Genomic DNA, 16,517 nt, shown 5'->3' on the forward strand with positions numbered 1-16,517 from the left:
GGGTGTGGGTTAGTGTTAGCTTTCATGTTAGGATTGAGGCCAGGGTTAGGGTTGCTACGTTTTTGAGCAACTTGATATGACTACTCTTTGGATCTAATACTATTCTTAATTTCTTTTGTGAACCATCGTTTTAGTGGTGTGGGATTTTAACTTCCCATATATTGACTGGGACTCACTATGTGCTCGGTGCTTGGATGGGTAAGAATTTGTAAGGACCATTTGGGAGGGTGTCTTGACACTGTTTGTAAATAGCCTATCCAGGGAAAGGGTTATACTGGACCTGGTTTTGGGAAATAAGGCTAGCCAGGTGAGTGAAGTTCCAGTGGAGGAGCTTTTTGGGATCAGAGACTTTAGGGCTTTAGGATGCACATTGATAGGGATAATGGCAGTCCTCGGGTGAAGATTGGAGGAGACAAAGATGTCTGTCAATGCTTCAGCAATTTGTTCTCTTGCCTCCCTCAATATTCTTGGATCCATCCCATCATGACCAGGGGACTTATCAACCTTAATATTTTATAAGACACACAACACCTCTTCCTTTGTAATAGCAACTTGGCTTAGAAACTCAACACTACATTCCCCAAGACTATCCTGTACCAATTCCTTCTCTTTGATGAATACTGACACAAAGTATTTGTTTAACCCTCACCTACCTCTCCTGTCTCCACACACACATTCCCTCTTTGTCCTTGAGTGGGCCAACCCTGTTCCTGTCTACCCTCTTGCATTTTATCGATGTATAAAAAGCCTTGGGATTCTCCTTAATCCTGTTTGCATACGATACCCCCTCAGTCTTCTAACCTGAGTATGGTCCCAGAGTCCTTAAATGTTTCTCATATGTTAAGCTTTTCATTCCTGGGGCCATTCGCGTGAACCTCCTCTGAACATACTTCAGGCCCAGAACATCCTTCCTGAGATATGGGGCCCAAAAGTGCACACAATACTTCAATACTACCACCCATCGCGCCAAACAACCCATTCCCAATTTAGTTTAAAGCCCAGCCTACAGCCCTGGTTATGTTGGGACGGTTATGAAGACCGTCCTATCGGAACTGGTTCCTTCTTCCCCAGTACTGGTGCCAATGGCCCATGAATTCAAACCCATTTCTCCCACACCAATCTCTGAGCCACGCATTTACCTGCTAAATCTTATTGACCCTGTGCCAATTAGCTCGTGGCTCAGGTAATCATCCAGAGATTATTCCCTTTTTGGTTCTGCTTTTTAATTTAGCTCCTCGCTATTCATGCTCCCTTAGCAAAGCCTCTGCCCTAGTTTTATCCAAACCATTGGCACCTATGTTGACCATGAGGACTGGATCTTTACCCTCCCATTCCAAATTCCTCTGCAGCCCAGATGAGGTATCCTGAGGCAGGCAATACAACCTTCGGGACTCTCACAGAGAACAGTGTCTGTGCCCCTAACTCTACTATCCCCAGTTACACCAACATTTCTCTTCTCTAACCCCCCCCCGTGGAATGGCTCCCTGCACCAGAGCTGTGGTCGGTCAGCTCATCCTCCCCACAGTCCCTATTCCTGTCCACAGGGAGCCAAACTCTGGAACCTGTTGGGCATGGACAGGGGTTGAGGTCCTGCAACTCAACCTCCTGGATCCCTCCACCTATCTCACTCACAACCATACCCTGCTATTCCTGACCACTGGCCAAATTCAAGTTAATTAGTCTAAGGGGTGTGACTGTCTCCTGAAACACAGCGCCCAGGTAACTCTGCCCCTCCTTGATGTGTTGCAATGTCTGAAGCACAGACTCCAGCTCATCAACTCTGAGCCGGAGTTCTTTCAGTAACCAACATTTATTACAGCCATGGTCACTGAGAACCACAATGGGGTCCACCAGCTCCCATATCCCACAGAAACAACCTGACCCTTCACCCTTACTTTATTTAATTTGTTTTGAATTTGGCTTTTTTAATTTTCAACTTTTTTTCATCTCTGCTTATGCAAGTTGTAACCAACAAATTAACAAGATTCAATTTAACACAGGTTCAAATTTAGCAGACCTCTTATTAGCCAATCAAATCACAGCTGTCCTGTGACTACTTTTCATTTTCTCCTCAACCTCTTACACCTTCGCAAACTGCTCTCCGCTCAGCTCCCATCCCAACGTGCAGGCCCAAAATCCATGAGGTATGTGTTTATAATCACTTACCTTCCCAGGCTGCTCTCTGTTCTCTCCTGCTCAGCCCTGGGTCAATCTATTTACTCTGCTACCAACAAATTTCACAGCATCGCTCTTGACCTTGCCTCTTTTGTTTGGTTAGAGGAGGAGGGAAGGAGGGAAACACTGCTATGGGGTAAAGCTTGGGCCTTCAGCAATCCTTGATACCAGGCCAATAACGATCTGCTCTTCAGTGCAGGTGACTACTTCCAGTCTGTAATGTATGAATAAGAATGGGGTTTAGAGGGATATGGGCCGAGTGCTGGCAAATGGGATTAGATTAATTTAGGATATCTGGTCGGCATGGACAAGTTGGACCAACAGTCTGTTTCTGTGCTATACATCTCTACAACTCTATGACAGGAGTGGTAACCTTTTTACACAGAGAGTGGTTCGTGTGTTGAATGACCTCCCTGAGGAATTGGTGGATGCAAATACAGTTACTAGATTCCAACTACATTTGGATTAGAATAGGAATAGCAAAGGTTTGGCAGGATATGGGGAGTCTGGTCAGCATGGGCTGGTTGGATCAAAGGGTCTGTTTCTGTGCCATATGGCTGATCATCCTACTTGGACCACTGTTCTTGATTGCTCCCCCAAGCCCTTTGGTCCCTTTAACCCTAAGAATTATCTCTAACTCCTTCCTGAAAATATTCAATGTTTTGGCCTCACCTGCTCTCTGAGGCAGAGAATTCTGGGTAAAGAAATGTTTCCTCATCACCTGGATCACCTGGATCTCTTTTGGGGTAGAAGTGACCTGTACAAGAAGGACGGATTGGACCTGAATTGGAAGGGGACTAATATACTGGCAGGGAAATTTGCTAGAGCTGCTCAGGAGGATTTAAACTAGTAAGGTGGGGGTGTGGGACCCAGGGAGATAGTGAGGAAAGAGATCAATCCGAGCCTGGTACAGTTGAGAGCAGAAGTGAGTTAAACAGTCAGGGCAGACAGGGACAAAGCAGAGAACAAGGTAGGTCTGACAAATTAAACTGCATTTATTTCAATGCAAGAGGCTTAACAGGTAAGGCAGATGAACTCAGGGCATGGTTAGGAACATGGGACTGGGATATCATAGCAATTACAGAAACGTGGCTCAGAGATGGACAGGGCTGGCAGCTTAATGTTCCAGGTTACAAATGCCACAGGGAGGACAGAAGGGGAGACAAGAGGGGAGGGGGAGTGTTGTTTCTGATAAGGGATAGCATTACAGCTGTACTGAGGGGAAAATACTCCCAAAAAACCATCCAGGGAAGTTATTTGGGTGGAACTGAGAAATAAGAAAGGGCTGATCACATTATCTTGGGAAATAAGGCAAGGTAGGTGGCTGAGGTGTCAGTGTGGGAACACTCTGGGGCCAGTGACCATAATTCTAATAGTTTTAAAATAGTGATGGAAAAGGATAGACCAGAAATAAAAGTTGAAGTTCTAAATTTGGAGAAAAGCTAATTTTGATGGCATTAAGCAAGAACTCTCTAAAGTTAATTGGGGGCAGATGTTCGCAGGTAAAGGGACGGCTGGAAAATGGGAAGCCTTCAGAAATGAGATAAAGAGAGTTCAGAGACAATATATTCCTGTCAGGGTGAAAGGAAAGGCTGGTAGGTGTATGGAATGCTGGATGATGAACGAAATTGAGAGTTTGGTTAAGAAAAAGAAGAAAGCATATGTCAGGGACAAACAAGATAGGTCGAGTGAATCCTTAGAGTATAAAGACAATAGTATACTTAAGAGGGAAATCAGGAGGGCAAAAAGGGGACATGAGATAGCTTTGGCTAATAGAATTAAGGAGAATCCAAAGGATTTTTACAATTACACTAAAGACAAACGGGTAATTAGGGAGAGAACAGGGCCCCTCAAACATCAGCAAGACACCCTTTATGTGGAGCTGCAGAAAATGGAGGAGATACTAAACGAGTATTTTGCATCATTGTTTACTGTGGAAAAGGACATGCAAGATAAAGAATGTAAGGAAATAGATGGTGACATTTTGAAAAATGTCCATATGACAGAGGAGGAAGTGCCAGCTGTCTTGAAATGGATAAATCCCCAGGATCTGATCAGGTGTACCCTAGAACTCTGTGTGAAGCTAGGGAAGTGATATAATGAGCCCTTTGCTGAGATATTTGATCATCGATAGTCACAGGTGAGGTGCCGGATCACTGGAGGTTGGCTAATGTGGTGCCACTGTTTAAGGAAGGTGGTAAGGACAAGCCAAGGAACCATAGACCAGTGAGCCTAACATCGGTGGTGGGCAAGTTGCTGGAGGGAATCCTGAGGGACAGGATTTACACGTATTTGGGAGAGAAGGACTGATTAGGGATAGTCAACATGGCTTTGTGCGTGGGAAATCATATCTCACAAACTTGATTGAGTTTTTGAAAAAGTAACAAAGAGGATTGATGAGGGCAAAGCAGTGGATGTGATCTGTATGGACTTCAATAAGGTGTTCAACAAGGTTCCCCATTTGAGAGTGGTGAGCAAGGTTAGATCTCATGGAATACAGGGAAAACTAGCCAGTTGGATACAGAACTGGCTCAAAGACAGAAGACAGAGGGTGGTGGTGGAGGGTTGTTTTTCACTCTGGAGGCCTGTGACCAGTGGAGTGCCACAAGGATTGGTGCTGGGTCTACTATTTTTCATCATTTATATAAATGTTTTGGATGTGAGCATAAGAGGTAGAGTTAGTAAGTTTGCAGATGACACCAAAATTGGAGGTGTAGTGGACAGCGAAGAGGGTTACCTCAGATTACAACAGGATCTTGATCAGATGGGCCAATGGGCTGAGGAGTGGCAGATGGAGTTTAATTTAAATAAATGCGAGGTGCTGCATTTTGGGAAAGCAAATCTTAGCAGGACTTATACACTTAATGGTAAGGTCCTAGGGAGTGTTGCTGAACAAAGAGACCATGGAGTGCAGGTTCATAGCTCCGTGAAAGTGGAATAGCAGGTGGATAGGATAGTGAAGAAGGCATTTGGTATGCTTTCCTTTATTGGTCAGAGTATTGAGGAGTTGGGAGGTCATGTTGCAGCTGTACAGGACATTGGTTAGGCCACTGTTGGAATATTATGTACAATTCTGGCCTCTTTTCTATCAGAAAGATGTTGTGAAACTTGAAAGGGTTCAGAAAAGATTTACAAGGATGTTGCCAGGGTTGGAGGGTTTGATCTAGAGGGAGAGGCTGAACAGGCTGGGGCTGTATTCCCTGGAGCGTCGGATGCTGAGGGGTGACCTTACAGAGGTTTATAAAACCATGAGGGGCATAAATAGGGTAAATAGACAAAGTCTTTTTCGCCTGGAGTGGACGAGTCCAAAACTAGAGGGCATAGTTTTAAGGTGAGAGGGGAATAATATAAAAGCGACCTGAGGGGCACCTTTTTCACGCAGAGGGTGGTGCGTGTGTGGAATGAGCTGCCAGAGGAAGTGGTGGAGGCTGGTACAATTGCAACATTTAAGAGGCATTTGGATGGGTATATGAATAGGAAGAGTTTGGAGGGATATGGGCAAGTGCTGGCAGGTGGGACTAGATTGGGTTGGGATATCTGGTCGGCATGGACGGGTTGGACCGAAGGGTCTGTCTCCATGCTATACATCTCTATGACTCTATGACCTGCTTCTTGCATTTAGGTATAATCTTTTTACGTGACCTTTTGATGTTTTTTATGTATTTTCATGTAACTCAAACATTTTTACTGCCAGCCCTAATTTCCTCTACCTTCCAATTTTGCTCTGTACTTTTCCACCTTTCATTTCCAGTTTAGTTTCCTGCACTCTTTTCCCCCACTCTGCTTCCTATCTGCTGCCACTCTATTTAACCTTCTCCTACTGTATGAGTCTGAGGATATTGGTGGCAGACTGCTGGGGAACAGCCCATCCAGCTTGTACATGTCCCATTTTCCACATCCTGTGTAGGTTGACCTCACGTATAAGTTGACCCCTTATTTTGGCCAAAGATATTGCATTTTCTATCTATCTCATGTATAAGTCGACCCTAGTTCTTCACAGTTACAGATCAACATTTATGAGTCAGTGTGCCTGCCTGCTGCACTCTGTTCCAGGTATTCCAGTTTGCTGGCCGTACCACTTTGTTCCATGTCTTCCAGTCCCCCAGCTATTACGCTCTGCTCCAGGTTTTCAGAATTACCGAAAACAGCTACCTGCAGTTTACCATGGCCCAAGCATAATACAGGGAACATATCAGAATCAGGGACCAGGAGCTGCCGGGAAAGAAAATTTATCATTTTATCTATTTTGTAGATAAATATTCATCCCCTCAAAAATAATACCTGGTGTATACGTCGAACCCCCTAATTTCAGATTTAAAATACAGTCTTTAAATTTCGCCTTACACACGAGTATATAGAGTAATGCGGTTGGCTCCTAAGTGCCCTCACTCAGTGACGATGGCACACACATCCACAGTGATCTCCTCATCGACGTCATCTGCTATAACCTGACATAGTCATTCTGACAGAAACATACCTTCCTGACATCTCTATCCCTGCCCACTGTTCTGTCAGAGAGATGGCACCAGAGGTGGTGATAAAGTGATAAACTTCCTGGAGGAATTTTCTCCAAGAGTTCTCAACATTGACTTTGGATCCCATGAAGCCTTGTACCATCAGGTCGTACCCCAGGTAAGGAAAGCGCCGGCTGATTACCACGTACTGACCTCCCTCAGCTGATGACTCTGTGCTTCTCCGTGTTGAACAACACTTGGAAGAAGTACTGAAGGTGGCAAGGGCACCGGGGTGGACTCTGGGTAGGGAACGTCCATGCCCATCACCCAGTGTGATTCAGTAGCACCATCACAGACCAAGGTGGCTGAATCCTGAATGTCAGAGTTGTTAATCTGGGCGTGTAGCTGATGGTGAGGGAATAAACAAGAGGGAAAAACCTCTTCACATCATCCTCACAAAACTACATGTAGCAGCTACCTCTGCCGCTGACAATAGAAAAAGTGTTCACCACACAGTCCTTGTGCAGTCCCAGTCTCATCGTCACATTACAATAGAATCTATAGATTCCATACAGTGTGGAAGCAGACCATTCGGCCCAACACGTCCACACCGACCCTCTGCAAAGCACCGCACCCGGACCCATCCCCTAACACTTTCCCCAAAACTCTCCATTTCCCATGGCTAATGCAGCCAATCTACACATCCCTGAACACTATGGGCAATTTAGCACTGCCAGTCCGCCCAATCTACACATCTTTGGACTGAAATCCCAGAGTTGCAAATTAAGAAATCACAAAGTTGTTCCAGTACAGAAAGAGGCTATTCAGCCCATCATGTCTGAACCATCTCTTCAAACAATCACTATTACCTAGCATCAATCCCCTGCCTTTTCCCCATGCTCTAGCACATCATTCCTAGCCCAATGATCATGCAATGCCCCTTTGAATTCCTCAGTTGAACCTGTCTCTGTCACATTTGGCAGATTCCCTCCACATTGTTGTGTGAGACTATCCTGGTGCTGAATGAAGCATTTAAACACATCTAGCAATTCAAGGCTAGGCTTCCTCTTTTACTATTGTCAGAGGCAGAGGCATCTGCTACAGGTAGTTCTGTGAGGATGATTGAAGAGGATTTTTTTCCCTCTTGTTTGTTCCCTCACCATCAGTTACACACCCAGATTAGCAGCTCTGACATTCAGGATTCAGCCACGTTGATCTGTGACGGTGCTACTGAACCACTCTGGTGATGGGCATTGACGTCCCCCACCTGATGAGATGCTGGAAACTAGTAGCAGCTCAGTCATAGTCAACCCACATGGCCTGTCGCATCCCTCACTCCAGCATTACCATCATGCCAAGGGATCAACCCTGGTACAATGGAGAGTGCAGGAGGGCGTGTCAGGAGCAGCACCAGGTGTACCTGAAGATGAGATGCCAACCTGGAGAAGCCACCAAACAGGACTACTTGCGTGCCAAGCAGCATCAGCAACAAGTGATTGACAGAGCTAAGCGATTCCACTACCAACAGATCCGATCTAAGCTCTGCAGTCCTGCCACGTGCAGCTGCGATCATGATAGATAACACAGAGCACAAGAGGTTTGCATAAATATCCCAATGTTATAATCCCAGCTGATGGATACAGTCAAATTCCAAAGTGAAAGCTGCCTTGATTTTTATTTTGCAATTTGATGACCATGGTGTTCAGTTATTAAAGATATTAACACCAGGAATCAAAATGCACTTCTTAACCCATGCACACCCAGCCAGAGTAAATGCCGTTGAGACTGTGGTGCTGGAAAAGCACAGCCGGTCAGGCAGTATCCGAGGAGCAGGAGAATCGACGTTTCGGGCATAAGCTCTTCATCAGGAATGAGGGGGTGGCGTGGTTCCCAAGAGGGCTGAGAAATAATTGGGAAGGGGGTGGGTCTTGGGGAGAAGGTAGCTGGGGATGCAATAGGTAGATAGAGGTGGGGGTAAAGGTGAAAGGTCAGAGTGGAGGGTGAAGCGGATAGGTGGGAAGGAAGATGGACAGGAAGGACAGTTCAAGAGGGCGGTGCCAAGTTTGAATGATTAGATTAGATTCCCTACAGTGTGGAAACAGGCCCTTCGGCCCAACAAGTCCACAACAACCCTCCAAAGAGTAACCCACCCAAACTCATTTCCCTCTGACGAATGCACCTAACACTGCGCGCAATTTAGAATGGTCAATTCACCTGACTTTGGAGGGTTGGACCTGGTATAAGGTGGGGGGAGGGGGGATGTGGAATCTGGTGAAATCAACGTTGATCCCATGTGCTTGGAGAATCCCAAGGTGGAAGATGTGGTGTTCGTCCTTCCCACCTATCAGCTCCACCAACCACTCTGACCTATCACCATCACCCTCCACCTTCATCTACCTCTCACATTCTCAGCTACCTTGCCCCAGTCCCATCCCCCGTTCCCATTTATCTCTCAGCCCCCTTGGGACCTCTCCTCCCCACTCCTCCACCCCACATTCCCGATGAAGGGTTTATGCCCAAAACGTTGACTTTCCGGCTCCTCAGACGCTGCCTGATAGGCTGTGCTTTTTTAGTGCCACACCTTTAGCCTCCATGAGTATGACCGTTAGCCAGATTCCTACCGTCGGCATTACCTTCTTGTTTGTCTTTAATTCACTATGTCTTCTGTCACATGACCCACCTTATTATTTTCAAGCCCTCTCCATTACTGGAGTTACAGAACTCATCAGCTCACTGGCCCCAGCAATGTTCGGGTCAGTCCCTTCCTAATGTGTACACATCTCACCTTCTGCTGCTCATTCATCGGTCAAATTTAATCACCTTCTTCCAGTGCATCCCAAACAGCATCCCACTCTCATCGTCTTTAGTGGTGTGAAGATTCTCAATGTGAACTGTGAGGTAGAGGGGACCCTCAGTGGGAGGGAGAGGGGGTCACTCTGTGGGAGGGAGAGGGGGTCACTCAGTGGGAGGGAGAGCGGGTCACTCAGTGGGAGGGAGAGGGGGATCTCAATGTGAACAGTGAGGGAATGGGGAGCCCTCAGTGTGAACTGTGAGGGAATGGGGGAGATGGGGAGTGACATGAGAGAGCAGGGTGGGGTAGCCTGGGAGTAAAGGCATGTGGTGGACAGGGAGCTGGGTCTGTAACACAGCTGGAGCTCCCCACTGGCCACCACCTCTTTGAGTTGGCTAACCTGATATTTCAGCTCATGATCCAGCCCAGGAAGCTGACACCAGTTTGGGAACCCTTCCCCATTCTAAAGTCTTACGTTACTGTTTCTGCTTTTGTTTTTAAACTTTGCTGCTCCTAACACACAAACCGAACCTCCTCCCTGTGCTGTTGGTAACTACATGAACTATGATTCCCCCTCACACTCCACCCCGTCACACTGTACGGTCCTCTCCTGCCCTCTGGAGATGTCCTGAAACCTCCCACTGAGAGAAGGCCACACAATCGTTGTGGATCCTCACTCTTTGCTGCAGTGAGCTGTGTGTCTATTCTCCATGTCTCTGTTGTTCCCCGTACCACAATATTCCAATTACTCCCACATGCAAATCAATAGCTTCCTGTATCCCAGAACAACAGGCAATTTCCTCCTCCAGCTGTTCCAGCTGGCCGAACCCTGAAACTGGAAGGAGCAAGGTTCCCCCGCCCCCCACTTCCACCTCTTCAGTCCCCTTACCCTCAGGATTACTCTCAGTCAGACCTCCTCCTCCCTGATCACTGACTTAGGCAGTCAGTCCAATCCTAAAGAGTGTGGCTGCCTGTGCAACACTGGCTGGATAACCTACTCCTTCTGTGGCCCAGTGTGTGTACAGCTCAAGCTAAGTCTGAGTCAAAGCTCCTTGTAGCAGAGGCAGAAACTGGGCAGATGGAAGCTACGGTCGCTCTCCATCGCGGGAAAAACCCTAGTCATCAGGTGTGAGGCAATGTCATTGCTGTTATACGTGGCACAGGTCTGGCCTATTCCCAGGACCTGTGCCGCTGCAGTCACCCGGGCCATCTTCCAGTTTATATGGAGGTCAAAGATGGACCGGGTCCGAAGGGACTCGCTGTACAAAGATCTGGGCAACGGGGCTGCCGCGGAACGCACCGAGTAGTTGGACCGTTCCGTATCACCTGTCCTTCGTGGAGAAGTTTATCAAGGAAAACACCTTTTGACCACAAGTCCATCAGGAAGTGGTCAGCACGTAGTGTCCTTGAGATCCTTTGGGAAAAGGAGAGGGCGGATCCTATCGAGCGGTTCCCTGAGCGACTGTCAAAGCCATTTGGCAGAATGCCTCATCGCCAGAACTTTCCAACAAGCACCAAGACATGGCTTGGCTGGTGGTGAGAAGGGCTCTGCCTGTGAGATCCTTTATGCAGGCCCGGTCTCTCTGCCGCACCGCACACTGCCCTCGATGCGGCTGCAGGGGGGGACGAGACTGTCACACACCTCCTTCTGGAATGTGCCTACGCAGAGGAAGTCTGGAGAGGAATGCAGTGGTGTTTGTCGAGGTTCGTCCCGAGCAGCGCCGTGACGTGGGACTCCGTGCTCTACGGTCTGTTCCCCGGGACGCACACCGAGACGAACATCAACTGTGCCTGGAGGGTCATCAACTCGGTGAACGAGCTCTCTGGGTGGTCCGAAACCTGCTGATCTTCCAGCTGAAGGAGTTGACCCCGACTGAGTGTTGCAGACTGGCACATTCCATGGTCCAGGACTACGTGTTGAGGGACGCGCTGAAGCTTGGGGCAGCTGCCGCCAAGGCGCGGTGGGGAAAGACCACTGTATAACATCTGCCTGACGAAGAAGAACAGGGGGCCCGCGCAGTCATTTGGGCTCTGCTGACACCTCAGCTAATCATATGGGCATATGATCAAAAAATGTACAGACCTGTATAAAAATGATAAATTCTGATCTCTGTATGTACATGTTTACATATGTATGGCATGACCAACTGTAAAGTATATTTTTGAAATAAAAAACAAGCTCCTTGTAGCCAGATACTTGTCTGATCCAAACAACTTGAGGCCCTGTAGGAGTCTGCAGAGAGAATCGAGAGTCATTTCCAAAGTAAACAAGCTGAGGACTGTCTGCTGACATTGCAGAAACAGGAAGGAGGCGGGTCCACATTGCTGAGGGCTTTGTCGGAGGTCTGCAATTAGGGAGAGTTATATTTTAAATGTTGGGAGTGAGCACATTTTTCTCGTCGTCGCAAGAGTCGTGTTTACTTCGTGCAGCACAGATAGGCAGAGAAGAACAAAAATTTAAAGATTATCTGAGCTGACAATATCAGCAGGTGCTGGGAGAGGCTGAGGTAGCGATGACCAGAACAAAGTACAGAGTTCAGATTTTCAGTGTGCAGTCTTTCTCTGCACTGCTGCAGTCAGCTGCCTTCAGGCTGTGAGAGTGGCAGTGTGTCACAGCCTGGAATCAGAGTCAAGCATGGCCTACAGTCAACATGGGCATGACCAACTCTTTGCCCTCTTTATTGCCCTGATGTATCCTGTGCTGCTGGTGAAATGCCACCCCCAGTGCCTGGATTTTAAACCCCCGTTCCGGCCACAGAACGGCCTGTCATTCTGTACCATGTACAGTCAGTTCGGTTGCTGTGACTCCACCAAAGACCAGGAAATCATGAACCGCTTCTACAGCATCGTGGATAGTTTTGACTACTCTCTGTACGCCACATGTGCTGCCTACATCCAGGATATGCTGTGTGCGGTAAGTGACTTTAACTGGATGTTACTAATCCATAATGGTTTTCGCCTTGCGTCGAGACATCATACTGTCTGCTAACTCCTGCTGCATCTCCAGATTTCTCTTTTCTAGTGTTTTCATGGGCACTCTCCCACCTTCCTCCCTCCACAATCCAAACCTCAGTCAATTTTGCACTGCCCCTCTCCAATCCAGCAGTAAGACCCACTCACCCATATCCCCTGTCTTCATTGACATACACTATCTCCTGATCCAGCGATGTCTCAACTTTGAAAATCCAGTCCTGCTCTTGACCTTCTCAAAGAATTCTAGTTAATTTGCTCAGCATGATTCCCCATTTGTGCAGCCACACCAACTCTGCTTATAGTTATCAGTGGTCTACTCTTGTATCCTTTAAGATAACTTTTAACATTCTATAGTCCATAGCTCCCTGAAGGTGGCCACTCAATTAGATAGCATGGTAAAGAAGATTCATGGCATGCTTGCCTTTATTGATCAGGAATTGAGCTCTAGAGAGAGGGTGAATAGACTGGGGCTATTTTCCCTGGAGTGTTGGAGGCTGAGGGGGTGATCTTATAGAGGTTTGTAAAATCACGAGGGGCATGGATAGAGTAAGTAGACAAGGTCTTTTCCCAAGGGTTGGGGAGTCCAAACTAGAGGGCATAGGTTTAAGGTGAAAGGGGAAATCTTAAAAAGGACCTACAGGGACAACCTTTTCACACAGAGGATGGTACGTGTATGGAATGAGCTGCCAGAGGAAGTAGTGGAGGCTGGTACAATGACAGCATTTAAAAGGCATCCGGATGGGTATATGAATAGGAAGGGTTTAGAGGGATATGGGCCAAGCGCTGACAAATGGGACTAGATTAGTTTCGGATACCGGATATCTGGTCAGCATGGATCGAAGGGTCTGTTTCTGTGCTGTACATCTCCAGGACTCAAAGAATGAGAAAGGAACTACCTTTGGAAGAGTTTTAGCAATCTGAATAAGTAATTTTGTTTTCATGTCTAGAACAAACAACTTTTGCAATTCTGGACAAGGGTTGTTGTAAAATCTTAAAATCAATATCAGAGAGAATTCCACAGTTGTAAAACAAGTCCCTGCAAATCTGAACTCCACGAAACAAGCCTGATAAAGTGATTTACAATCTCTAATCGGTACAATGATATGCTGCTCCCATTGAGGTGGAATATGGTTTGTTGACTGAATAATTAAATATTAAACAGCACGTGCTGTCATGACTAGTCATTTCTAGTCTTTTGGTTCTGATTTCTGCTATCTGCAGTTCTTTGGTTCTTTTATATCTAACTCGTGATTCCCACTCACAGATTGGGAAACGACATGTAAGGGTGGATTTCCATGATTCACTTCACAGTGTGACAGTGAGAAATAGCACAATCAATTTAATAATGGATGGACTGGTGGAGGCAAAAAGGTTTGGTGTTAATTGCATGCTGAAAATTGAGAATTGTAGGGAGCTCTCACCGGATGGTTAAATTAAGATTGTCAATGACCTTCTCCATCTGTAATTGCACGGTGACAACACATTCATTTTCCTGACAATTAACCCTCATCATTTCAATGTTGATGTTTAGCTAAACTCCTACCTGCTCTTCAGGGGAACTCCTTCAGGGCAGCCTGCAGTTTATGTTGACTATAGATCGTAACATCTTGGAGCACAATTAGGCCATTCAGCCCATCAAGTCTGCTCCACTATTCGATCATGGCTGATGTGTTCCTCAACCCCATTCTCCAGCTTTCTCCTGGTAACCCTTGATCCCTTCCCAGTCAGGAACATATCTATCTCAGTCTTAAAGTCACTCAGTGATTTGGCCCCCACAGCCCTCCGCACCAATGATTGCCAAAATTCCCCACCCTCTGGCTGAAGAGATTCCTCCTTGTCTCAACTCTAAAGGGTCAGCCCTTCACTCTGAGGCTATGCCCTCGGGTCCTAGTCTCTCCTGCTTGTGGAAACATCTTCTCTAAGTCCACTGATGAAGGGCTTATGCCCGAAACATCGATTCTCCTGCTCCTCAGATGCTGCCTGACCTGCTGTGCTTTTCCACTCTCAACTCTGATCTCCAGCATCTGCAATCCTCACTTTCTCCACATCCACTCTATCCAGGCCTCACAGTATTCTGTAAGCTTCAGTCAGATCTTTCCCTCATCTTGACAAACTCCATCAAGTACAGACCCAGAGTCCTCAGCCGCTCCACGTATGACAAGCCCTACATACCGGGGATTATTCTTGTAAACCCCTGTGGACTCCCTCCAATACCACCATATCCTTCCTTAAATACTGGGTCTGAAACTGCTCAAAATATGCCAAATGTGGACTGACCAGAACCTTATAAAGACTCATTGATGAGGCCACACTTGGAGTACTGTGTTTAGTTTTTCACCTTACTATAGGAAGGATGTTATTAAACTGGAAAGAGTGCAGAAGAAATTTACAAGGATTTTGCCAGGACTCAAGGGACTGAGTTATAGGGAGAGGTTGGACAAGCTAGGACTTTTTTCTTTAGAGTGTAGAAGACTGAGGGGGTGCACCCCATTCCTGAAGAAGGGCTTATGCCCGAAACGTCGATTCTCCTGTTCCCTGGATGCTGCCTGACCTGCTGCGCTTTTCCAGCAACACATTTTCAGCTCTGCACTCCATAGAGGTGTATAAGATAATGAGATGCATGGATAGGGTTAATGCACTCAGTCTTTTTCCCAGGGTTGGGGAAGCGAGGACGAGAGGATATCAGTTTAAGGTTAGAGGGGAAAGAATAAAAGGGGCAACTTTTTTACACAGAGGGTGGTACGCATATGGAATGAGCTGCCAATGGAAGTGATTGAGGTGGGTACAATAACAATATTTAAAAGGCATTTGGGTAAATACATGGATAGGAAAGGAGTAGAAGGATATGGACCAAGTGCAGGGAAATGGAGTTAGTGTGAATGGACATTTTGTTCGGCATGGACCAGTTTGGGCCAAACGGTCTGTCTCTGTACTGTAGGACTCTATGACTCTGTGATATCTGCTCTTGTATTCTAGAACTCTTTAAATTAATCCCAACATTGCATTTACCTTCCTAACTGAACTGAACCTGCATGTTAACCTTAAGAGAATCCTAAACCTGGACCCCCAAGACCCTTTGTGTTTTAGAATTTTGAAGCCTTTCCCCATTTAGAAAATGATCTTTACCTGTATTCTTCATATCAAAGTGAATAACCTCATGCTTTCACGCATTTTATTCCACCTGCCATTTCTTTGCCCACTCTCTTAGCTTGACCAAGTCCTTCTGCAGTCTCCCCACTTCCTCAACATTGCCTGTCCCTCCAGCTATCTTTGTGCCACCTGCAAACTTAGCAACAATGTCCTCAGTTCCTTTGTCCTGTCCTAATGTGACTAGTTGTGGTTATAACTCTGCAGAGCTGCACTAAATACCACTTGCCATTGTGAAAAAGACCCCTTTATCCCCACTCTCTGCCTTCTGCCAGGCAGCCAATCCTCTGTCTATGGCAGTACTTTGCCTTGCATTTTCTTTTAGTTAAAAAATATACCTTATTCATAAATTATCTACAATTAAACAGAAGTTCAGTCTGGACTTTGCAGAAGGAACAGTGGAATTTTGACATTTGTCATTAGAGTTTCAATTCAGTGGCAATAACAAAAGACATTTTCTGAACAAGAAAGGAAAGGAATTACATTCTCACTAAGGCAACAAGGGTATCTGGCAACATAACAGACCCCCATTGTATTTTGGTAGAAAGACCTTAGATTTTAGCCTTTCCCCACTGCACCTTAGCGGCAGCTGCTCCAAGTTTTACTGTGTCCCTCAGCAAGTAATCCCTGACCTTGGAACGTGCCAGTCCACAACACCCGGTCAAGGAAGTGCTTACGTTCCAACATACAAAACTTATTTACAATTGCACATCTATAACTCCGTGTGTGTTCACTATATGGATATACACATCACACTGTGTGTAATTCCCTCTGTATACAACCCCACACATGACATACTGTGTGTAAAGCCCACTGTGCCAAATATACTGAGGTGTACTTAATAATACACAAAACAAATTTAGTCAATAATTGATTGGCACAGATTTTGTAGTCAGCAGCAAAGAACTAGCGTTGATTGTTTACCTGCCGAATGTTTATCAGAAGATTGTTTACCTGCAGATTGTTTACCTGCAGAT

General features: G+C 46.3%; 1 protein-coding gene across 1 annotated transcript in view; it reads left to right on the top strand.

Annotated features, from left to right (window-relative positions):
• The first annotated feature begins 11,774 nt into the window (after positions 1-11,774).
• Positions 11,775-16,517, top strand: part of LOC122553920 (HHIP-like protein 1) — a 38,923-nt gene continuing 34,180 nt past the window's right edge. Inside the window, exon 1 of the mRNA XM_043698427.1 lies at positions 11,775-12,334. Coding sequence (XP_043554362.1) covers positions 12,056-12,334 — 279 coding nt within the window. The 5' untranslated portion in view covers positions 11,775-12,055. The remainder of the gene's footprint in view (positions 12,335-16,517) is intronic.

This window comes from Chiloscyllium plagiosum, chromosome 10 (genome assembly GCF_004010195.1).
Source record: "Chiloscyllium plagiosum isolate BGI_BamShark_2017 chromosome 10, ASM401019v2, whole genome shotgun sequence".
In the NCBI taxonomy this organism is placed as follows: domain Eukaryota; kingdom Metazoa; phylum Chordata; class Chondrichthyes; order Orectolobiformes; family Hemiscylliidae; genus Chiloscyllium; species Chiloscyllium plagiosum.